At 40.7% G+C, this 24,086-nt stretch overlaps 1 protein-coding gene and 1 long non-coding RNA gene across 5 annotated transcripts in view; one reads left to right on the top strand and one right to left on the bottom strand.

The window, feature by feature from the left end:
- Window positions 1–1,579: 1,579 nt before the first annotated feature.
- Window positions 1,580–6,019, top strand: LOC309532217. Its single transcript, XR_014219662.1, has 2 exons — window positions 1,580–3,827; window positions 4,048–6,019. It is a non-coding gene; the product is annotated as an uncharacterized lncRNA (long non-coding RNA).
- Window positions 6,020–6,141: 122 nt separating this feature from the next.
- P4HA1 (prolyl 4-hydroxylase subunit alpha 1) overlaps window positions 6,142–24,086 on the bottom strand; it is a 30,650-nt gene continuing 12,705 nt past the window's right edge. The window contains exons 7-15 of one of the 4 annotated variants that reach the window (XM_082222062.1): window positions 23,458–23,666; window positions 23,140–23,316; window positions 20,959–21,029; window positions 13,837–13,936; window positions 12,434–12,487; window positions 9,541–9,606; window positions 8,661–8,729; window positions 7,689–7,785; window positions 6,142–7,224 (exon numbers count right to left, since the gene is read on the bottom strand). In XM_082222062.1, the coding sequence (XP_082078188.1) occupies window positions 7,154–7,224; window positions 7,689–7,785; window positions 8,661–8,729; window positions 9,541–9,606; window positions 12,434–12,487; window positions 13,837–13,936; window positions 20,959–21,029; window positions 23,140–23,316; window positions 23,458–23,666 (914 nt within the window). In that variant the 3' untranslated portion in view covers window positions 6,142–7,153. Of the gene's footprint in view, window positions 7,225–7,688; window positions 7,786–8,660; window positions 8,730–9,540; window positions 9,607–12,317; window positions 12,376–12,433; window positions 12,488–13,836; window positions 13,937–19,546; window positions 19,618–20,958; window positions 21,030–23,139; window positions 23,317–23,457; window positions 23,667–24,086 lie in introns of all 4 variants that reach the window. The other 3 variants (XM_082222064.1, XM_082222063.1, XM_082222065.1) reach the window with 3 other exon arrangements.

The raw sequence follows: 24,086 nt of genomic DNA, 5'->3' as shown, positions 1-24,086 counted from the left end.
TAAGAGTTGTGTGTCCCTTCTGCCTCCAGCAGATCACTAGACATCTACCCCCCCCCCAATAAAAAGCTTATGTGGATGATCTGGGAGGCCTTCCTGAACAATGTAAGATGGGTGAAGGGGTGGGAGGAATCATCCCAAATAAGGTTTGGATCCAAATATAAATTACAGAAGCTAACAGAAGGAAAGTTTACCACCTCTTACCCCAGCATTGTCTCACAACCACAACCCAGAGGGCTTCCCCAACTTTCCAGAGTAAAGGGAAGTCTTCTGGAGAATGCAAGTAGCTGAAGGTGGAAGGAATGGTAACTTTTCTTCCATGACGTTGCTTTAATTAAACTGAATTTTAGGAAGTTTTTGATATTGAAATCTGATTGATAAAAGGCCTATATAAGATGCAACTTGTAACTTGAGTTCATAGGATCAGGACCTAACTACCCTCTGCCCAGAAGCTACACTTACATAAACATCTCTCTTTGAACGTGGCAGTTCCAAAAACTGGGTAACAGAACATACAGGAAAGTCTTCACTTTTATTGAGAATCCAGACAAACCACTTCACCACAGCTTCATGCCACTTGACTGAAGAACTTTTTAAGTACCAGCCAACACTTAAAATAGGTTTTCGAGTGAGAAGTAGAAACTTCCAGGGGATTCGGCTGCCTCCCATCTTATGCTTTTCCTTAATGCAGCTGCCTCCACTCTCACAACATTGCAGAATGGAAGGATTGACGCCTATATTCATTGTATATGTGTTCAGAATCTAGGTTATAGGGACGTATTTATAGAAGCAATTTTAACCACAGGCTTGCAGCAGCATCCCTATGTGCCATGAGAAACAGGATAGGGTCAGTTGTAAAGATCAAAACGAACTAAGCCAGACCAAGGTTAGCTGTATATTTAGGGCGCTCTTGGCACCTTTTTTTTTTCTTTTTGCAGGAGTTGATGTCACAGATCTAGTTTCTAACATTGAACTAAATTTGCTTGTACCCATTGCAACCTGCAGGTGGATGCTCAGGAGTTTAAATCTCTGGGCATGCTAACTACTGAGCTGGCCAGCTTAGAAACAGGTCTGATGCTTCATCTTATGCTTAAGTCTTCCTTCAGGCCACAGAAAAGTTAATGGCAGCCCATTTTTAAATTTTCAGCTTCCTCCCCAGTTCAGTTTGAAATGAAGTAGTGAAGCAACTTCCCGTTCAAAGGCAACAAGCCATTTTTGCTCAGACGTAGCTCTTATCTAACCAACCAGAACGCTTCATTTGTCTCAATGGCAAGAGCAGCTCTCCATTTGCTTTCGAGCCACTCCAAAATCACAGGGCAACAGGCTTGTGTAACATGTTAAAACTCTCTTACTCAAAGATCCCATCTCTGGTCCATTTCACTGAAAAATCCTGTGAATTAAACAGAGGCCCTCTTTCCTGCAAGCCGTATCAAGTTCATTGCTCTGAACCTGTGGGAAGTAGCCAAAACTATTTAACTATCTGGCATTGTCCATAATTTAAGTCATGAGACACTAAAGAACTGGATTCTGTGGATGAAATGCAGTGGAAAGCAAAGTCACACCACACTTCAATGTGAAGGATTGATTGTCCCTATTAATGGCAGAGGTTTTTAATTTAGAGCCTGGTATTTTCCATACACACACACACAATAATACAGTAAGGCAATTTCTCAAAATATCATCGTTGTAAGCCAAAACAGTTGTCATTCATACTCCACACAGAAGTGCATTCACATAAGCTCAGTCTAGTCATGGAAGTGAAAAGTAGGTTTAGTACTTGTTCTTCTTCCACCATGAGGAATGATCCTATCCATTTGCAAAAGTGAAGTGTTTCCCCCCTCTTAGGAAAGGGGAGGCATAAAAGCAAACTTTTTCCAGAAAAAGAAGTACTCTTTTACATTTCACTTATTCAAACATTGTGGTGATTCACTTTGTAAGAAGTGAGCTGATAAACCAGTAAGAACCAAAACGCAAACCTCCTAAGTGTCTAGCCTCCTAAAATCTTACGCGACCGCCTAGAAATCCAAAATATTAGGGTAGATTGCAAAAACAAACCGCATGGATGAAGCAACATTTATTATCCAAACACCCAAAAATCTTTAGATGTTTCCGTGATGCATGTTAAGTGTGTGGCATAGAAATACAGCCTTATATAATTTTTAAAAAACTAACGTTACTTTAAGTACAAACTCCAGAAAAAACACTTTTAACACAAATGGATTTCCTTATGTATCACACCTCTAGTTAATCAACAAGAGATCTCTATTGTTTTGGCATGTTCTCCATCTTATATGGCTCGTTTTGCTTTAGCAAAATCCAAACCAAGATTTTAAGCTTCCATCCACTATCAAGATGCCCCACTGCTTAGCTCTCGAGATTTCTCTGCAGTTCATAGTCAATCACACTGTGCAGTAACTCTTGCTTCTTTTAAATGAAAATAAAGAAATGGATTCTTACTTGTTTGGGGAATGGAGTACTACTATGTAGTTTAAACTTGATAGGAGCAGTGCTCCTAAACCCAGTGTTCCTTTGTATTCCCCATGACCGTTTACAATTCATGGGTTGGTTTTTTTAGGGAAAGTGCATTACTTTTGCACACAAAGAAGAGTGTTCTGTATTCTAAGGGCTATGTTCACTGTGCCAAGAAAGTGGAGAGTGTTTGAATATAGTGTTCAAACAAACACCTATCCTGTTTTGAACAAACATATGGGACCAATGTTAATTTCTCCCCCAGGCTAAGAGGGTTCAGCTTTGATTGGCGGCCTTTAAACAGTCATATAAAAGTAATGAGAGACAGAACACCCTTTGGTGAAATCGGGTGTTCCACATTTCCCTCACCCCAGTAAGTTTTGAAATCCAAAACTCCCCAAAACTAGTGGTTTTCCAACTTCACTGTTGGAAAATGTGCCAAATGAAGGTAAATCACTGAAGACCCCTTTTCAGTGGAAGTCCAAGTGTATCCAGACTCATTTGGCAGAGCATTTAGGAATGGAGTGCCAACTGATTGGCAGTGCTACTGTTTCTCTACCATAGAGAGAAAAGCCAAGGATAAGAACTGCTGTTGAATTTTAACTTGCCAAGAGGAAGAAATGGTTGAACTTCTGTATCAGAGCAGCTCTAACATAGAACATTTTAAATACCTAAAAGGATTAATGAAGTTGGCACCATCAGCCCATCAACATTTTCCTCAAGGATAAAAGTATCCTGATCGAACGTGAATTCATGTCTACAGCATCTTCCAAGAGGCTCATTGTCACAATCATCCCTTCTGCGATACTTCTCAATTTATGCATGCCCTTTTGGCAGTGCACTCCACAATATAATTAAGCTGATGTATTTTACACTTGGAAGTAATAGGCACTAAAAGCAATGAGAGCAAAATAAGTGCTTCAGTTTGAAGTACATTGCAATGTTTACTGCTTTACCTTAAAATTGTCACTGTCACACGCTGCTTACAGATGTGCTTAAATTAAATCAATTGATTCTTTTAAAGTAACCTGAGGCACCCTGAGACAGCTACAACAAGGAATTTGGGGTGTTTTGCTAATCATTCCAATTAGCTGCAGTTTACCGTAACATATAGACTCGGACAAACTGTGGTTACTCTTAACTGTGGTTAAAGGAAAAAACCAACTTCAAACCATGGTTTACAAGGTTGGCACGCTCACTAAACCGTAGTTGAGACTAACTACAGTTTGTCTGGGTTTGGGTGTAAATGGTAAACTGCAGTTGGTTGTAAACAGAAATAAAAACAAACATGAAAGTGTGCCATCTCCTCCTTATGGCTGTGCTGTGGTCTTGGTGGTGGGGAGGAAGTTTTCGAAACTGAGGTTCGTGTACATTAACACTGTACTATATACAGACAGGTAGCCGTGTTGGTCTGCCATAGTCAAAATAAAAAAATTCCTTCCAGTAGCACCTTAAAGACCAACTAAGTTAGTTCTTGGTATGAGCTTTCGTGTGCATGCACACTTCTTCAGATACACTGGAGTGCACACAAAAGCTCATACCAAGAACTAACTTAGTTGGTCTTTAAGGTGCTACTGGAAGGAATTTTTTTATTTTCACTGTACTATAGTTAGAGTTACATCCAAATCGAGTGGCAAGAGTTCAACAGGAGTTACCATAAAGTAAATGGGCATGGAACTACAGCCTTTACATAATCAAAGGACTGGCCTTTGCTATGACAGTTTAAACGAACTAATTAAAGTTATTCTCATATATGTGGATTCCGTCTTTAGATTATTACAGTTCACCCAGGCAATGTGTGTAATCTCCAATTCAAGGTTTCCAAACAGCAATATTTTCTGACTTAGTACATAGCAGCTTCATGTTTTCAACACTGGAGCTCTCTTCATTCTGGATTGTGTCTGCAGTTACAGCTTCACTCCAAAGGCTTGTTGTTTTTAACTGCAAGCTGCAGAGCCTATCCACAGGCAAACCTATTTCTGAATAGGTGGCATGGTACAGTGGTACCTCAGGTTAAGAACTTAATTCGTTCTGGAGGTCCGTTCTTAACCTGAAACTGTTCTTAACCTGAGGTACCACTTTAGCTAATGGGGCCTTCCGCTGCCGCCACACGATTTCTGTTCTCATCCTGAGGCAAAGTTCTTAACCCGAGGTACTATTTCTGGGTTAGCAGAGTCTGTAACCTGAAGCATCTGTAACCTGAAGCGTCTGTAACCCGAGGTACCACTGTACTATGTTTCAGGTAGACTCCCATTTTAACTCAAGTTCCTCATTATTCCTGTAATGATCTTTGTACTTATGCACCACAGAAAGGCACAAATAAGGCACAATGAGGAACTTGGAATGGAAGAGGCATACTTTCCCAATGAAACAAAATGCACCAAGGAGCTATGGTGCAAAATTAACTTTTGTTTAAAATCAGACAAACCCCAAACCCCCTGTGCACTCAAAATCTTCCACCAAAATTTGTGAAGACAGGCACTAACATTTTAAGGCAGTGGGGCCATTTTAGAAATAGCTGCACTGCAGTCAGAGTAACATACCTACTGCTCTCCAGGGCTGAGTTCTTAATAAAACTAGTTTTGCATGTTTGTCGCAGAAGTGAGCTGTACATTGTGCTAGTTGTCTTTCCTTTGCCCCTGCACCCTGTCACTAAAGCATCCCCTCCTCTAATTCCTAGAGCAAGATTTGCTTTTGCTTTTTTATTATAAGGGAAAGAGTTTTTCTAGCTAACATTCGATACACTATTATGAACATCAGTTATTTTGACAGTAACGCTCGTAGGACTTGCTCCATCACTGAGGTACAAGCTTTGAGCTCTCTCTTTGTATTACAGTGGTATCTTGGTTTTCAAACGTAATCTGTTCTGGAAGACCGTTCGAGTTCCAAAATGTTCAAAAACTCAATACGGAAAACTCAGTAGAGAAGCTGTGTGGCATGTTCGACTTCTGAGGCGTGTTTGAAAACCAAAGCATTTACTTCTGGGTTTACGGCGTTCGAGTTCCGAAACGTTTGTCAACAGAGAGGTTCAAAAACCGAGGTACCACTGTACGTCTGTCTTCACTACAAAACCTGGCCAGTATTAAAGTGTGAAAGTACGGGACTAAATGGTTCTCTTTGCTTCAGATTTAGCATACCATTTATATACTCTGTCTCTCCACAGCTTGCAGCAATTTTGGAAAGCCAGCGTCTGTTTATGACATCACAGAGTCAAGATGTCATTTACTGGTACCACAGGAATTTTAAGCTGAAGCAAGGTCTTTCGATTAGTAGGTTCAGTTGCATCTTACCTACCTTGTCAGAAGAGATTCTGTACAGGAACCAGCCATTTCTGTCCCAAAATACTGATCCAACTATTGCCAGGAGTAAATGTGTACACAGTGGATTCCAAATCATCCATCTTTGTTCAAGCACAACTTTGGCTGTATTTGACAGCAAGCATCAAAGATACACCAGGCATGCTAAAAGGCTCTGATCAGAGACTTGTCTATAATAATGAAAACCCTTACTCAGAAGAATAAGGAAGACGGCTATGACTAACCTCTTCCGAACTGTGTATGATGCAGAGTTCAAATTAACATCCTGTGTAAACGCAGCCCGAGTTTAGGTAAAAGGCGAATAAACTGAAACAGAACACATTCAGGGTCCACAACATATCAAAGTACACAAAACAAAAAGCTTTCAAAAGGATTTAGTATTATAAATATATCATCTTTGTCACAAAACACCTCGGCTGGGGGGAAAGTTTGGCATTTTGGGAATGGAAGTGTGCGTCTTCTCATCATACAAATTGTTTTTATACAAATCAAACTCCGAGACTAAGGCACAATGCTGTGTTTTAAGCCCACAATGTTCTTGTCTCTATGGATCCATAGTGTTTTTTCGCTAGTTACAAAATGATAAAAGCAGCAATCGATTTTTAAAAGGAAGAAGCTGAATCGTGATATGGTTCAGAAAAAGATTCATACTTGGAAAGCAAGTCCTGCCCCTCCCACAAAACTGTTCTTGGAAAGTTGCAAAAAGTACAGAACTGCTTGAGCAACTATATAGTTATGTGCATAACCGCTGGCTCATTTGTTTTAGGATCACCGGCCAGGTTCATCCAAGAGGCATTTTTTTAAATATAAAAAAGGAAGACTTTCTGTGTTTGAACTTTCACAACGCTGGAAAAGTCACCCAGAAAGTTAAGGCTCATGGACACAGCCCTTGATCTTTTGCATTCGGTGGGGGAGTTTTGCTACGGATGTCAATGGGCTGCAGCTCACAGCCCTTGTCTACAGTTCTATAGCCATGGTCAGGCATTCTTAAAAACAAGGAACAGAAGTGGAAGACATGTATAGCATCTTACCCTCCAAGCAAACAAAGTCATTGTCTGAGGACAGACTGTCCATATCCATTCTACCCTCAGCAGAATGTAGTTTATAGTGTCTCTGGCAGAAGTTATTTTGGCCATGGAAACTCAAAACATTCAAAATCAATTACACTCTCTCTATAAAAAATTTAAAACAGTATATTAGCAAAGACATTTGTCCTTATGTAAAAGAAGGTCCAGAGATGAAGAACTGGTTGGCACTGGAGACAAAAGTTGTAGGGGAGTGTTAGTGTAAAACTATCAGTGTTAATCAAGGAAAACGTGGGAGGAAGTTGCAATTTGCACAAAAAGGAAGAGAAAAGGGAGAGGCTTGGATCAGTCCGACTCTGATAAACTACACGGTCTTCGAAATTCTTGCCCACGTTCATGGATCCACTTATTGGATACTACAGGAAAAGGAAGAGAGAAGAGGCACATTTACATACGGTTACTCACACCTGGCTAAACTCAGTGAATACATATTAGTCTGTAAAAGACTGCTCTGGTTACAGAATGGCAACTTCCCAAAGTCTAACTAAAAACATGGCATGACAAATGACTTCCTATTTATTGTTGAACAATGAGATTATTATTTTTTACCATTACTAACAACCCTGTGAGGTGATTTAACACCTGGTAATATTGATCTGAAAAGATCAATACTGAACTTGCTGTGGAAAACCCCACCTACCTACAATGAATTATACAGTAGCTGGCAAACTGGAATTACTTAGGTTTCATCTCCTTACCCATCGCTTTCACATTTCATTTAAAAATTGTATTTTTGTTGTTCTTATCTTTTGGCTATGTGCATATGTTTTAAAATGCGGCGGCTATGATGTCTGTGCAAATTCTCTGGTTTCATACTTACCCCATTTGTTTCCAACTAATACTGGACAGGCAGCATGCCTTGTGCTGTAGTCCCCTTCACCACTTGGAAAAAGATTGTACCAAAAGACAGCTGTCCCCTGGGAAGATATAAAGCGGAGCTGACTCATTAAACTGTCTTCAGTTTAACTTCTGGAAAGTGAAAAGCTAAGGCAGGCTAAAAACAGGGGAAACCACAAGCAACAGTAAAAGTGTGGGAAATGTACTGTTCATTACTCCCCCCTGCGATTTCTAAGTGCTCCTCAGTGCTATGCTCACACATCACCTATTGAGCCCCTGGCAGCGATGCGAGTTTTCCATAAAATTTTGAATTAACCTGCACAGGGTGTTTCACATCGAAAAATTTTCAGTTTGCATCAGGAAATTTTTCTAGTAATCATAATCATAATGTTTTATTATTTATACCCGGCCCATCTGGCTGGGCTACCCCAGCCACTCTGGGCGGCTTCCAACAAATATTAAAATACAGTAATGCATCAAACATTAAAAGCTTCCCTAAACAGGGCTGCCTTAAGATGTCTTCTAAAAGTCTGGTAGTTGTTCTTCTCTTTGACATCTGGTGGGAGGGAGTTCCACAGGGCGGGTGCCACTACTGAGAATGCCCTCCACCTGGTTCCCTGTAACTTGGCTTCTCGCAATGAGGGAAACACCAGAAGGCCCTCAGGGCTGGACCTCAGTGTCCGGGCAGAACGATGGGGATGGAGATGCTCCTTCAGATATACTGGACCGAGACCGTTTAGGGCTTTAAAGGTCAGCACCAACACTTTGAATTGTGCTCGGAAACGTACTGGGAGCCTAATGCACACTTTACCTCTAAGCCAGGATATGTGTAAGTACCAATCTTCTCGTCCAGAACATTTCACACAGCTTCATTATATGATGCAGCATAGATGGCTTTTAAGTGGAAGGAATAGTATGGAGACTGTCAGCTATGATATACAGGTATTTCACCTACCTTTCTAGGCCAAACGCTAGCTCCTACTTCAGGAAATACTGTCGCTCCTCCTGCTGCCACATCACTCATCTGACAAAAGAAATGGGGTGAGCCATTAAGCTAGCCACTCCAAAAAGTAATCCCACAGATTTCACTACTGATCTGATCTCAAGGGTACTGCAGCACTTTGTAGGGGTTTTTTGCCATTGACGTTTTGAACAATAAGGCAGATTGATTTTTTTAAAAAAGGGGTATGCCTGTACCACACGGATATCTAAAGTACTCCACTAGAAGCACACAGTACTACATTCTAGTACAGGAAGCACCAACCTGTACATGAAAGGAAACCCCATCATCTATGGGAATACGATGCGGATGCTGGAATGATACCTGGGCAGGTACAGATTGCATTAAAAGCCTTAAGAGACAGAGGATATTTGTGACAAAGGTACCTAGCTAGACACAGACATTTCATTCATTTAGCTTTGTGACCCTTTCTTTCAATTCTCAAGATGTGGTACACTGTAGTTTTCTATTTTAAAAACAAAACAATTGAAGAACTATAGTCCCTGGCAGCAGGCAATCCAGTGATGCTCGCCTGACCTCCCGTGGCCCACATTACTGCTGGGTACCGGGAGATAAAGGTGAGGTTGGTGCAAGGAAAATGCACCATGGTGACCTCACTGTCACTCTCCTCCCTCCTTCCCCACCTGCTAGGAAGCAGCATCAACATGGGAAACATGTGATCAGGTGAGCGTTGATGCACAGCTACTGGCTATGCTGCCATAACACAAACAGAAGAATTATGAAAAGAACCACACATTTCCTCATAATTTTCACTGCGTGAGAGAAGCTCTTTTGGTGACATGGTTGAATCTTGCCTCCAAAGTATCTTACTTACATAGAATAACCATGTTGCAATTCGGTTGCCTGTACCAAGTTCTTTAAAGGCATCCGGCTCATCTTTCTGTGTAGAAAAACATGCAGTACAAGGTCTTACTGTACAAGTGAAACCCAACAACGGCAGACAGCGTTAGCACTAGGGTAGACATTTACAAATATTAATTTTTAGAATGCATGATGTAAGTAAGGGAAAATTAGTAGTAGTTACCTGAAAAATTATCAAGCATTTCACCCAGAAGTTAAAGGTATCCATTCAAATAAGCTGTCATTTCAGCATTTGAGTTTTACACTATCAGCATACAAAGTTCTTAAAGCATAAGGTATGCTTCTGGTGTCCTGGGACCTGGTCAGACTTTACTTACTAGGTTATCCTAACATGGCATCTCTCTGATGCTGTGACTGAGAACTCTTAACTCCTTCCAGTGATGGATAACAGAGAGAGAGAATGGAATGAGCCAACAGGAATGAGATTTGGACACTGTAAGTTATTGTTGATGTATTGCTGATGCTTAAGATATCACTGACAGTTGTATAATTTCATTAGGCTGCAGAGCAAAGGGAGAGAAGGGAAGCAGAGCTATTCCATTTGTTCTGCTATGAGTTCAGCTGCTCTCCCTCAACTGTCACCTAGAAAGCAGCCCTTCTATCAGGCTATCTGAACAGTTCTGATCTCAGCTGATCAATATAAGAACTGTAACTTTAAGGACGGATGCCTAAGCTTACATGTTTCCTCCTCCCTCCCCATTCGTTTTTCGTTGTGTGTCATGACTTTTTGGTTGTAAGCCTGAGGGCAAGGGCTATCTTTTTTAAAAAATTGATCTGTAAGCTGCTCTGTGAGCCTTTTTGGATGAAAAGCAGTGTAATTCCAATACAATCCAAATAACTTTAATGTGGTAGCGGCCATGACAAATCTGAATCAAAAATAAATACATACAAGCAAAAGGCACATCGTGCCACAAATAATGGTCTCTATTTAGATCTCTGCGTCTCCCTTACAGTTCACTGCCTGTCCAGGGTCTTCTTTCTGATCTTTTTGGCTGCTAAAGGAAAAAAAGGGTGACTTTATGAGTCACTGAAATGTTTACATTGCTAAGAACCTTCTCTGCTGGGAAGAGACATCTTTCCTGTAAGGTTAGAAATTGCCTCCTGGGTCCAATGTATAGTGGGCAATATAGTAAATAGTGTAAGACAGGCATGGGCAACCTTTGGCCCTCCAGATGTTTTGGCCTACAATTCCCATGATCCCTAGCTAACAGGACCAGTGGTCAGGGATGATGGGAATTGTAGTCCAAAACATCTGGAGGGCCGAAGGTTGCCTATGCCTGGTGTAAGATGTCTTCCACCTGCAGTTGCACGCATATACAGAGTAAGTATGCTTTTTAAAAATAAATACATGACGTTCTGGGGAACATGGTCTTTGGGTACCTCTCAGAAATCCCATGAAGATAGCCATCACAATCTAGAAAAGTAACATGACTTTTGAAGGTACATAATCTTTTTAGGCTGAACAAGTTTCCATTGCTCTCTCCTACATCTGCAGATTAGAGGAATTGGTCTAAAAATCACATAGAACAACCAGGCAACAAGAAATTGTATGCTGACCACCAACTGCAGCTCAAGGCAACCAGAAGTTTAAAATATACTTGGCAATTTAAATGATTTATGTCAAAGCAAACAATGTGCTTTTCACCCCTAGAATTAGAAGGGATTTTTTTCCCCACTGCTCAACCCTAATTGCTTTCACATGTACATGCTTGGGAAGAATCCAGTGTTTCCCACACATTATATTATTGGATGCTATTTTAGTATATTAAGGTGGCACTCTTATGCACACTTACTTTAAGTCAATGGGTTTTACTTCTGCAAATATGCTGGAAGGGTGCATTATTTATTAGACATATGTATCTGGGAGGAAGCTTCATTTAGTAAAGTGAGATTTACTGAACAGGATTGCACAGCAAAGATATTCTTTCAAAAGCAGGTTTTTTTTCTAAACGCATGCATGGGAGGAAAAAACGATTAACAGCATGCATCATATAAGCCAATATAGACTTACTGTATATAATTTTTTAAGGGGGAGGGAAGATTTATGTTAAGGCAATAATTTTAATAAATGTGTGGTGGGCTCAAACAAAAATGTTAATTGACGGTGTTATTTAACACATAAATGCCCTGTAAACCTCCATTTGAGATCATTTGTCCTATTTCTTGCAGCCTTGTCCCAATATAAAATAAAAGATAGTATTAAAAAAAATAAAAATCTGGCAGCCCACCCAGAAGTAAATATAAGCTAACATTAAGAGAAACAGAGATGTTATCCCATCAAGATCACTTGGTTCCTCTAATTTGTGCAACAACTTAAAACAGGTGTATAAACCTGTTAACAGTTTCAGTGATCTGAAACCCATAAATATCCAAGCCTGCCTAAACCCATTTGGATTTTTTTTAAAAAGCCCTTCACCCTATGGTTGGTTGCAGATATATCACTAAGACATAAGAGCTCTGGGGTTTTTTTTAATACCATCACCTTAAATGTACCAGCCACCATTTCCTGCAGTTTCCCCCTTTAATCCTTTCATTCACTTAACAACATTTCACTTTAACATTTTGGTAATATTTGTTATTCTCTGTTGTTCAAATGGTGGTTTAGAGGACTTTAATCATTTCACACGGATTAGAAGACTTGAATGTAACACAAACACGCAATTAAACATTTGTGCCACAGGCCGAAAGGCCTAGGCTTCAGACTATTTCATTTTTCACCCATCTCTTTACTTGCCCGAGCAAAGTCATAGTGGGGCTCATATTGTCCTCCCACTCCATAATTTGCTACCTGGAAGAAAGAAACACAGTGCGTGTAAAGCACAAAGGCAGGACAGAGAAAGACTTACCCTTCCAAAATCAAAATGAGGCTCGTACTGGCCTCCTACGCCGTAGTTGGCGACCTAGAGCAGAAGAAGAACAAACAACCAATGAACTACCCAGGGTGAGAGATGAAGTATCTGCTTCATACATACATTGATGCTTTGCTAACAAGGAGTGTCATAAAATCAGGCCCAGGAGCAATGTGTGTGGTGGGGCACAGCTTCCCTCCCAGCACTGGCACCGATTCTGCAAGGCAGTGGCAAGGCTGGCGCTATGAAGGTGCACCATCAGGAACACCTGACTGGCAGGTCCCACCCACTGCAATCACATGGTCCCAACCTCACTGCCACCCTGCCATCTGGTGATGGACAGGTTGTAAGTACAGTGGAACCTTGGTTCCTGAACTTAATTTGTTCCAGGAGTCCGTTTGATGGTTCGGGAACCAAGGCACAGCTTCTGATTGGCTGCAGGAGCTTCCTGCAGTCAATGAGAAGCCATGTCAAACGTTTGGCTTCCAAACAACGTTCAAAAACCGGAACAATCACTTCCAGTTTTTGATCGTTTGGGAGCCTGAACGTTCTGGCTCCCAAGGCATTCGGGAGCCGAGGTTCCACTGTACAAATAATTAACAAACCAATAAAGGCTGAACTATGCCCTCTTTAGTAGTGCCACCAACTTGAGTCTACTCTCCCAAATAAGGAACTAAATTAAGCAACAGCCTGAGGTTTCCCTTTCATTTGCCTTTACTGAAGATTCACCAACTTCATTTTCCATTAAAAAATGATTTTCAAATTATTAAAACAATGTATGTCAACAATGTAGCTCCCACCCTAATATAACATTTTTCTTCTCCTTTAAAAAAATCTTTTCCCTGTTTTGCTCAACTGAACTCACCCAAGAAAATTCTGAACTGGAGTTTGCATTTTTAAATTTTCCACCGTACACTTAAATATTGTGGCTACCTGCATTCTGCACAAAAACACAGGTAACAGAGCTCAATTTTTTTTTTCAATGAAAAGCCATGACTTTAGAGTGAAACAGAGTTGCATGAGCCACACTGCCCCCTCCCACCCTTCCGAAACGGAGTGAGAGCTAAGCAAACATGCAGACAGAATTGCTTTTCTCCTCTAAATTTGCTTCTCTGAAAGCGGGCTTTTGGGGTTCAGTTACATGTTTGCCACTTTATAATCTGCTAACACAGCAGACAATATCAAAACAAGCAAAACTCAAATGTGAAGAAGAAAATTTGAACCAACGCTCTTGAAGTCTTCTCCTTTTTTTAAGAAATGGGGAGGGTAACACGAACAACATATTCGAATATTTTATTTAAACCAGTACGAGATGAGTTGATGCCAGCAAGATTCTTAATACTGAAGTAGCGTGGGGTTTGGGGGTGGCATTTGGGTTTTTCAATATCTCCTCAGCTCACCTGGAGCTCCTCTGCTGTGGAAACATCCAGTCCTGTAAGATCTTGTATTCTTGCATTAATACGTGCTACTACAGGGTTTTCATATCCAGACAGCCAGGCACTAAACATGGAAACAGATATTATTCCTGACCAGTACGATCAGAGCATCACTTTTCAAGACTAGTAAGAAACAACTTTTTAACTGCGCAAAAATGCCTACAGGCAAATGCCGACACTAAATGTGATAGCTGACAACTCAGTAACTCCACTTAATGAACAACTTTAGCCCTATTTGCATATATTGAAGCTCTGCTGTATTTCTTCAAAGCAATCCCCTTTGGTTGGCCACAATCAAGTGAAGTAAGTTGTGACCCAAAAGACCACTTGGGAGAGCATGATATACACAGTATTGCAATGTATGACAGGCCCTCTTTGATTCACCACGACTGCGAAGGAAATGCTGCAGTGGTGCACTGCAGTTCACATAATAAAACCGTGGAAATTAACTCGCATAATAAACCCACTGAAAATAATACAGGTCCATTGGTTAATAAGTTAGGTCCAATGATATCAATGGGTTTCCTCTTAGTTAAACTTAAATACCACCCACTCTCTCCTGTCAAACCAGAGAGCCTGACTGTGAAAAAAGCTCTATCTTGCTTTCTTATATATGCATATACATCATGGTGTATACTTGAACCCTACCTACACCAATTCAGCTGTTGATGTTGATATATGTGAAAAACAGGAAGCCTCTCCATGCCAGAACTGCACTCAAAATTCCCACCTCTCCACTAAAGAGCTGGTGGAAACAGTTGCCCTAGAAGCTGTCCAACAAACAGCTAAGGATGAATGGACTAAACCCTGTATTGTCCATCTGTATTTTAATAAGCAAATGGTGGCTTAACAAGATTACTTTCCACTCTCGCCCCAAATATAGCAAAAATTCCACCTGCCCCGCCCCCTGCTCCACATGGGGTACGGGCTCTCCTGTAAATATTACTAATTATCCTGAAAACCATTTTACTGAGCTAGCAGAAGGATCACCAATAAGTGGTGTTTAGGATTGTGACCACTGCACAAGGTTACAATTCACTGTACGAGACTAGTTTCCAGAGGGCTAGCCATGTTTTTGCAACAAAAAACCAACAATGAGTCTTGTGGCACCTTTACAGGCAAACACATTTTATTGTGGAATAAAGACTAGAGTTGGATTCAAGACTAGATTAGTCACAAGAACTTATTTCCATTCCTACCAGGGACTGTAATGATGGGGTGGACTGTTTGAAGTAGTAAAGTACATGGACTACTCCCAAGTAAAAAGTAGTGTCCAGAAGAAGCGTTCATTTAAATGTGGGCTGAGGGCTGGGGGCAGAGGAATAGCACAATCTTATCTGAAACTGGAGAAGCTGTTAAGTGTTTGGCTCTCTTCCTGCCAAAATTCTTTGCCCTACCAGACACACACAGGTTTTTTTAAAGTGTCCACTCAGCTTCTGCCTCTTTCTATTCAAACCTGAATTTTCTGTTAAGGTGTCTACTCCCCACATATTCTAGAAGCTTGGACAACATTAAAGACCATAGTTTCACGGTTTGTACACCTTAAAAACCAAACAGTAATCAAAAGCTAGTTGTTCAATTAGCAAACGTGATTTTTATGCACCATCGATGGTCAAAGATCCCTTGCAGAAACACATCGTGTATATATACCAGTTTGAAAGGATTAAACTGTATTTTCACTAGCACTCGAGTTTGTTTAGTACCCTCCTTTTCAAAAGGATCACAGCAAATCTCTAATCAAGAGCGGTAAAATATGACACCACACAGGTTACAGAATCTCAAAGGGTACGGAGAAGGGAGAGCTGAATGTTTGTCTGAAGTTAGTAGGCAAGGAAATTTAGGGGGGAAACTATAAGAACGACTGTTAGCATACAGAGCAATTGCAAGGATAAGAAATATAGACAGAGAATATATTTCTTATAACGAAAAACAATGTCATGTCACATAAAGCATTACCCATAGCGAGACTTATTTCCTAAAGAAGAAAATCCGTATTACAGCAAGCAAAGTTAGTTACAATGAAAAACTAGCATTTGCACCACTTAATAACCCCTCTTTCATTACCCCTACATTAACCCGCTGGCTTCCCCCTCTCATCCCATGCAGCTACTTTCTGAAGCGATTTCTCTTTTCTGCTCTGCAGCCCAGCTTTGTAGCTGTTTTCACCTTCACCCTTATGACCATGTCTCCTCCTACCTCCGTTTGTGCAACACCCCGCCCGGTTGCACACAAACCACCCCCACAGTAACTTCTTGCATCTTCCTCCTTCCACACATTGCAGCCACTAAGCTTGCTTCTCCCCTTCTGCCCGATTATGAAGCCACCATTGTAGTGGCAGTCAGTTGTTCCAGGACTCAATTGAAGGTGCTGGTTTTTACTTGCAAAGCCGTCTGTGGCCTAGCCCAGCATTTCTTATGGAACACCTCATCTCCTGTTACTTGTTCCAGCGACTATACAAAGCTGCTCTGGAACTCTTCCGGGTAGGCAGGGTTGATGGGCATACATTATTCCGTGGTTTTCGATTGGGGACAGTTGCCTCAGCTTCTGTCAGGCCCAGCCAGAATGGAGAGCTGTTAGGTATGAGGCAAGCTCTAAATCGCGTTTTAGATTCTGAATGAAAGCCTGGCAGAATAAGGTTGTTCAGCTCCTTCTTTTTAACAGCAATTTTATATTGTGTTCTAATTCTTATATTCTGCTGTAATGTAGACCACCCTGAGTTTTCTTTCAGTAAGGATGAAGCTAAATAAACACAGTACATTTTAGCTCCCGAACGCCGCAAACCTGGAAGTGTTCCAGTTTGCGAACTTTTTTTGGAAGCTGAACATCCGACGCAGCTTCCGATTAAGTACAGGAAGCTCCTGCAGCCAATCGGAAGCCGTGCTTTGGTTTTTGAACCATTCTGGGAGTCAAACGGACTTGCAGAAGGGGTTCCAATGCTGCTTCTCTATTACTGTGCCTGCTGTAATGTTTCAGCCTTCTCCTCCTGTAGCCTAATTCGTAAAAATGTCAACTTTCAATTGTTTCAATGCCTTTTTTCTACTTCAACTCAGTCAACATATACCCATCAATTGCATATCCATCAGAAATGGAGTGGGGGGCAGAGAGAGAGACGTTATCTTGCAAGAGGAACAAGCATATCCTCCCATTTCCTTTTCCAGGAAGATCACTTGTCAACACTTTTCATTTCAGCTCACAGTCATGTGGAAGCTAAAATAATCCTGCAATGCCTCTGTATCATTTGTGAGGGAAACTGTGCTCTCTGAACACTGCAATATGCTCTTATTGCTCTCGACAGCATCAAAAAAGCTTTTTCATGTTGAATGTTGTTAAAAGTTAAATTTAGTGGGCATAACAATATTTCTGAGGTTCTCTCCTTTTGAAATAAACTAATACTCAAGAAAGGTACCTTCACTTCCATCAACATTTACTTTCATTCCTTAAAAGATTCAGCATCTTTCCACTGAAGTTTTTAAAAACGGCACTACTAGGAAGGACTGGTCCTAAAACTTTAAAAAAGTAATGTCGAAAGGCATGCATTTGTCTGGTGGAGACTCCACTATCATGGGCTAAATAAATTCCTTTAAAGAAGTCCCCCCCCACACACACTTTCTTTCTAGAGAGGAAACTATATCGTAGAGTAATTGGCTATTTCACAGGCATACATCACGACCAGCAGTTTCCTGAAAGTCAGACTGGCCAAAATATTATGGTACTACATTCACATGGCTTGGCTCTAAATGCTGCTTTCCACTGCTGGCAAAATGCCACCGTCATGCACCCTGCCACGTACTTCAGCACAAACAGTAGTCCTGTCATAAGCAGAGGCATGCCGTTAATATAGAAATGTGTTAGCTAGGAAAGAGTGCTTGGAATGTTTGGGAGGAGGAAGCAAACTTCTATTAAAAATACACGAGAGAGTTTTTGGGTTCCCTGTAAATGTGGCTTTACTAGTTTGTTGTTTTTTTATTAAAAAATACTAATATCCTTGACAGGAACGAAAACCTACTCCTTCGGCAATACAGATTTCGGTTTTGGAAAAAATCTGTCTTCTTAATATTGCCTGGTGTGTGAAACTTTTCACAGAACTGCACAAGGCAAAAACAGATTCAAACTGGATAGTCAGAATGCACAGCCCACTGGCGGATATTAACTGCAGCTGACGTAAATATTTTGAATGTCCACAATAGGTTCTACTGTGATTTAAACCACCAGGAGAAGAACAGCTATAAAAGGAGGTTACAGAGGCACAAATTATACCTAACAACTCACACATTAGTTCCTACACTTTATCACTACTAAAACCACACACATGAAGCAGCAGACGTAACAATTAATTACTAAAGGAAAGCAGTCTGCATTTTTGCCTGCTCCTGAATTGCGGCTTTTAATGTAACAAATCCCTGAACGTCAAGGCAGCTTCTCTTTCCTCGAATCAACACACACGATGCAAGATTCAAGAAGGTGTTTAATATTAACGAGTGGCCTTTGCTTTAGAAATCAGCTTGGCTCTTGTACAAAAGCGTTGGATAGCACCTTAACAGGAGACATTCATTTCCTCTGAACAACTATTCCCCATGTTTTGCAACAGGTGTATATGAGGGTCAACTACTGATCCATTAAACAGCTCAAGACCACTTTCTCCACTAAATTTGCGACACAAGCGTGCTCTTGCATGCTAGTTCCCATCTTGAAAATCTCATGTTTTCAGGAAGTACTGGACATATTGCACAAATCCTGATTTACACACATTTGATGTAAAAGCTAGATTTCCCCCCCCCCCTGGGCATATTTTGTGGACAGGCATATTATAATAGCAAATAATTTTTGAGGCTGCTTATGCCATACTTTTATTATAAGAAGAAAAAGCCATGAAATTGAATGATTTACAAACTATTAACAGTATTTATAAGCGCCTCACTGAAATATCCCCTTAAGCCAGTAAGGATTTATTTATTTTTGCCATAAACAGTAACTTTAAATCATACACATTTAAAAGGATGGGAAAAGACAACTACTATATTTAGTACACTAACTATTTAAAAATAGAATCCGAACTAGGAATCTCAAGCTACCATTAACATAGAATGTGTTTCCTGTTTACCATGTGCCTCCTAGGAAGTGCTTAAGATTAACACAGGCATCCTGACATAGAAGTAAAAGCAAGCAGATGCTATATAGCATGTCGTTTACAAGGATTCTTTCTAAAATAAAACAATGTTGTGTTAATTCTGGTGGGATCATGCAGGTAAGAAAGTAAGGTTCATGCATCGACACATATACAGAAGTGTTTAACAAAGCAATCCTATACATGTCTACCCAGAAGTAAGCTCACTGACTTAAAACAGGATTTATTCCAGGTAAGCATGTATGGGATTGCAACCTAAGACTCACTGATTTGAGCGTGGGAGAAACAAGGACATTCCTGAAGTGTTTAACTTTGACTGGTTCTTTACCCACAGAGTTTAAATTTGAGGATTTTCCCCTTTAAGCCTTCCAAACTTCCAGAGCCACAGAGGTTAGTGTTCTATTTTAAGGCTCCATCCTTTTCATCTAGTTAGCAATTAGTTGAAGTTGGGGGGGGGGGGGGAGGTAAAGAATCCCACACCAAGTTTGACACATGCCACTGCGAAGAGAATTCCTGTAGCAACTTATCGACATACCAGCGTCCCCTTACCTCTTAGAGACTCTGTAATGTGCTGTGGTCAGTTTCCCAGTCTGGGGGTCATGCACAGTAGCTCGGCTCAGCTACAAAAAGAGAAAGGACAAGGGGCTTACTCTAGTAGCAAGCTTCTTCTGGGCCAAGCCACAGGCAATTAGAAGGGTTCCGATTGGTCTGGATGGAATGTAATGCTCAGATCAGCAAGAACATTTAAAAGGATTACAGTAGCTGCTGCTACCGTTACACCCCAATTAATCTCAATTGGTTCAGTAAATTTGGTTAGATTGTCCTTTCACTTTTTCCCTCCAAATGGAAAGTTTATGCAAGCCAATTGTTTGCAGAGTTTCACAGAGAACTTCTCGGTACCCAGAAGTTTATTGTTTTGAATTGCTGCCTCAGTTTTGCTTTTTGAGAAAAGACAAAGCTTTTGCACGAGACTCAGGAGATATACATAGATATTTAAAGATGTCATTAAACTCACTGTAGCAACCCTGGGCCATTCACCATCTAACTATTTCAGTTAACTGTTGCATGAACTGCCCAGAGTATAAATATTGTAATTCATAATTTTTTGTAGTGGTTAGTGAATGATCTGGGAGCAGCTGAAGTTAAACAGAAGAGGAACTGATCACTGCCATGCACAAGATCTTTACATAAGAGCTAGGTGTAAATAAATATTAAGCTGGGATTAATTACTATTAATATTGTGTCACGATACATGGGGAAACCCCACAGCTTTTTTAGTAAGTGTGAGCAATTGCCAAGAGAAAACTCGTTTAAAATTTATCAAGCCAGTAGTTTAGGTTAATTAAGTCTGTTAATCACTTCCCGCAACTAGTAGAAGTCTCTCTGGGAATGTGTCACCTGGCTCTAGCAAAACAAAACTGGAATTAGCCATCATGCAAGATAAAATGATAGCCTCTGTTACAATGGATGTGCAGAAGTGCTTCTATATCCCTAAATACAAATAGCTGAAGAGCCGTCTTGCCAAGATCACTTCTCTGCAGATTTCACAGACAGGAAGCAGAGAGCTCATTTTACTAGTGAACTTAATAACTCTGCACGCCTCTTTGACAGTTCTGTGGGAGGCTATCCCTTGAAAACCAAGACATGGAAGACTTTGATGGAGAAAATGACGCTCTGTATTGCAGAAGGAAAAACTGAAATCTCTACCCAAGAAAACACTGAGGCAGATTGGAACAAACTAGGAATACATCCTAAATAGGCATACAAGGACAGAACTTCTGGTTAGAGGAAGAATCTGAGAAACTCAGCAGTAACAGTTTGTTACAGTATCTGCAGAGAGCAAAGAAATGGACCAGAAAAATAATAATCAAACTCTTGTGTTTTCTGGTCATTTTCTCCCCTAATGAGCACCGCAGAGGCACTCATTAAAGAGAAAGAATATACGGCAAGTGAAATCTTACCTTTTGCTAATTCTGTAATGTGCAGTCTCCAAAACGCCTGTTATGGGGTTTGAAATGGTGGCTCGCCTCAGCTGTGAAGCGAACCAATCAGAACAGTTGCATTACAATGTATATTATCGCATCACATCAATCCGACCATTCAGAACCCAATTATGGAGCACAGGCTAAAGTGGGTTGGTTCTCATAGCTATGTATAGCAACAGTATAATATCATGCACAATACTGTATGGAGGAGACCCATTACCAAGCAGGTACTTCTCTTTTTGTAACGTGTAAGAACGCGACTCACCTTCAACTAGCTTGGAGCAACAGGGCACTCCCAATAGCCTTATACCCAGCTTTTTACTTTGGTTTCAGTAATTTATCAGCTTGGCTTGTACAATTACGACTGAACAGGATAGCTTACTGTAGGTATTTGAGATACCTACAGGGATGGGGAACCTGTGGTCCTCCAGATGTTGCCGGACTCCCAAGTCTCATCAGCCGCAGCCAGCATGGCCAGTGATCATGGATGATGGGAGTTGTAGTCAAGCAACCTATGTGCGCCATAGTTATGCATCTCTATGAAGTTTTTTTGTTGGATCAGGTATACTGAACCGAGCTGGTCTACGAACAACTCACATCTGGCTTCACTCTAGACTGTTTCCCAGGGGCTGATACAGCTTTGAAATGTAAGATGTGACCACGCCTTCTTACCAGACAGGCACCTCTTGAATAATCATTTTGTTAAAAGAAGGAATACCCACCTGCGTGGGAAGAAGCAGTGATGGGTACCGGTACTCCTAATCTGAAGTGGGGAAGAGTTACAGAGCGCTGGCGTGTGCCACTTACCTCTTAAGCACCCCTCTGATCAAGGCAACAAGGAACAACCTCTCCTTTCCCAAAGAGACGGTGCGAGTTAGGTTAAAAAAAAGCTTGCAACTCACATGCTTCTACCAGCAGCACCTATTCACAAATTGTTGATGGACTGGTGCTGACGAGGCAAAAGCAGCGCGTGAGAGACGCACATGCTCTTTCAACACAGCAGGCATCTCCTTCTTTAGAAGATGAGAGGCCACCCCTGAAGGCACTTGCATCTAATAGCTAGCTCTTTAGTGCAACTTCTCATTTCTCAGATGGGGTGCCTGAAATCAATCTTTTGACCAAGGGGACAGACACACCCTGGTGAATAGGCCTGGGGGGGGAGTTTGTGCCACGGCTGAGAAAATCTTTTGCCAAACTATTTGACCTGGGGGAATAAGTCATCTTTTCCTAAAAACCAAACCAAATAATTAATCGTGTCCACATACAAAGTATAAACAAGATTTTACAAATAGGTCTAAAATGGATCAGTCATAAGTTTTCTATTTTTCCAAGGAAAGGCTATCGTTGGGGCCATTTTTAAAAGAATGAAAATCTGCACTGGGTGGCCGGTTGAGAAACTATGCCCAGCACTCAATCCTACGCTTAAAACTCTTATCTTCCCTTAAGTTTACTTGGGAGTCCAGACTATGTGCAAAATGGCCATGTGCAAACTTGGGCCAAGTGAAACTCCATTCGGCTTACGCACTATATTGTAACTTCATAATTGCAGAGTAACAAGAAAGCCCGTGATCTACCATCGTAGGAATTGTTACTTACAACTGCAGCTGAATCAATGCTTCTAATGTGCTTTACAAACAGAATTAAAACAATTAAAAGAGTAGTGGTAGTAGTATATTAATCCAAAGGAGTTATTTCTATCCAGAGGCAGTTCATGCATGCTGCAAAGATTGTCAAGTCCCGCACTATAGTTTTTCAGGATTGTTTTTCACAGCCAGCCACAAAAAGTCCTCCCCAGCTTAATTGCTAAGACCTGCAGAGGAAGTTAGGTCAGACTGTTTGTCAACCTAACCCAGTACTGCCAACTTTAGATAGCCAGTGGCTCACCTTTTCTTTATTTTAAATGAACTTTTAAAAACAATCCTTTTTAAAAGCCTTAAAATGCCAGGGATCGAACAAGGAATTCTGTATGTTGCAGCATGTGCTCTAACATGGAATTATTCTAAAGTGTCAGTTCTTAATGCAATTACAGAGGGAACATTTTATTACAGACTTATCCAAAGCAAAGCGTGCCATCATGAAAACAAGGCTGGCCGGGAGAGCTCATGCATTTGTAGTATCGTTTAAGTTATCATGGACAGATTGAGATTCTTTATTTACCCTCGGTTTTGCAAGCTCTTTGACAGTTTCTATTTCTTCGTCAGAGATTATTTCAACAAAGCGAACAATCCGAGGGCGGTCCCATTCATCCTCTTGTTTAACAGGGCCCAGTATGTACCTGGGATTCCCATTCCCATCGTAATAGCGGCAAAAAAGCTTCTTTTGTCTTCTTGGGGTCTGCAAGAAGCAAAATGTTCCAAAAAAGTTTGTAAACAAATGCATAAATATCTGAAACGATATAGCTATCTAGCTGAACCAGCAGATTTTCACCATCTATTTTAAAGTCATGTTTATAAACTGTACATAAAAGATATTTACCATTTTGAGACCCTCCCCACGGCACAGCATTTCATACTTCTGTCTCTCTGGAAGATAATCTTTGGCAGGTCCCCTTTTCTGAGTTTTGTTTTCCTTTTCAGTCTGTCCATCAGTTTGGGCAATAGACTTGTTTGCTTCTTTTTCTTTTTCTTTTTCCATGATGTACTCGAAGTATTTCATATTGCCATTAGCTCTCTGGTGTTCTGAATCTATTGGAAAAGAAATGAGCCCCTTTGTGAAAGACTAAGCATTCAACAAACTTGCTTTTCATGGTTAACATTTTCTTTTTAAGCATACGCTTAAATCTGAATATTGCCAACATCTAACTCACTCGTATTCTGCCAGCTGTTTTAGTTGCATACTCTCATTAAAGAGATAAGTTCCTAAGTCAAACAAACAAATGATTGACAGAGTGGTATTTTCACAGCAGTTGTGAATCTTTCCATGAAACAACTCAGAACGAATGAACGTTTCTTTAAATCGCTCCAATCCTTGTAAACTAGGGCTGTATTACAGCTATGCTCACAGAAATTTTAAACTACTAGGAAAAATGTTTGTTGAGCTCTAGATGTTTGCAAGAAACACTCTTCCAGCAGATATGCTTTTTGTGAAACTGTAACACTACACTA

The sequence above is a fragment of the Podarcis vaucheri genome (genome assembly GCF_965113315.1).
Source record: "Podarcis vaucheri genome assembly, chromosome: 5".
Classification (NCBI taxonomy): domain Eukaryota; kingdom Metazoa; phylum Chordata; class Lepidosauria; order Squamata; family Lacertidae; genus Podarcis; species Podarcis vaucheri.
Note: the sequence above shows the minus strand (reverse complement) of the source record. Positions and strands in the feature narration are given on the sequence as shown.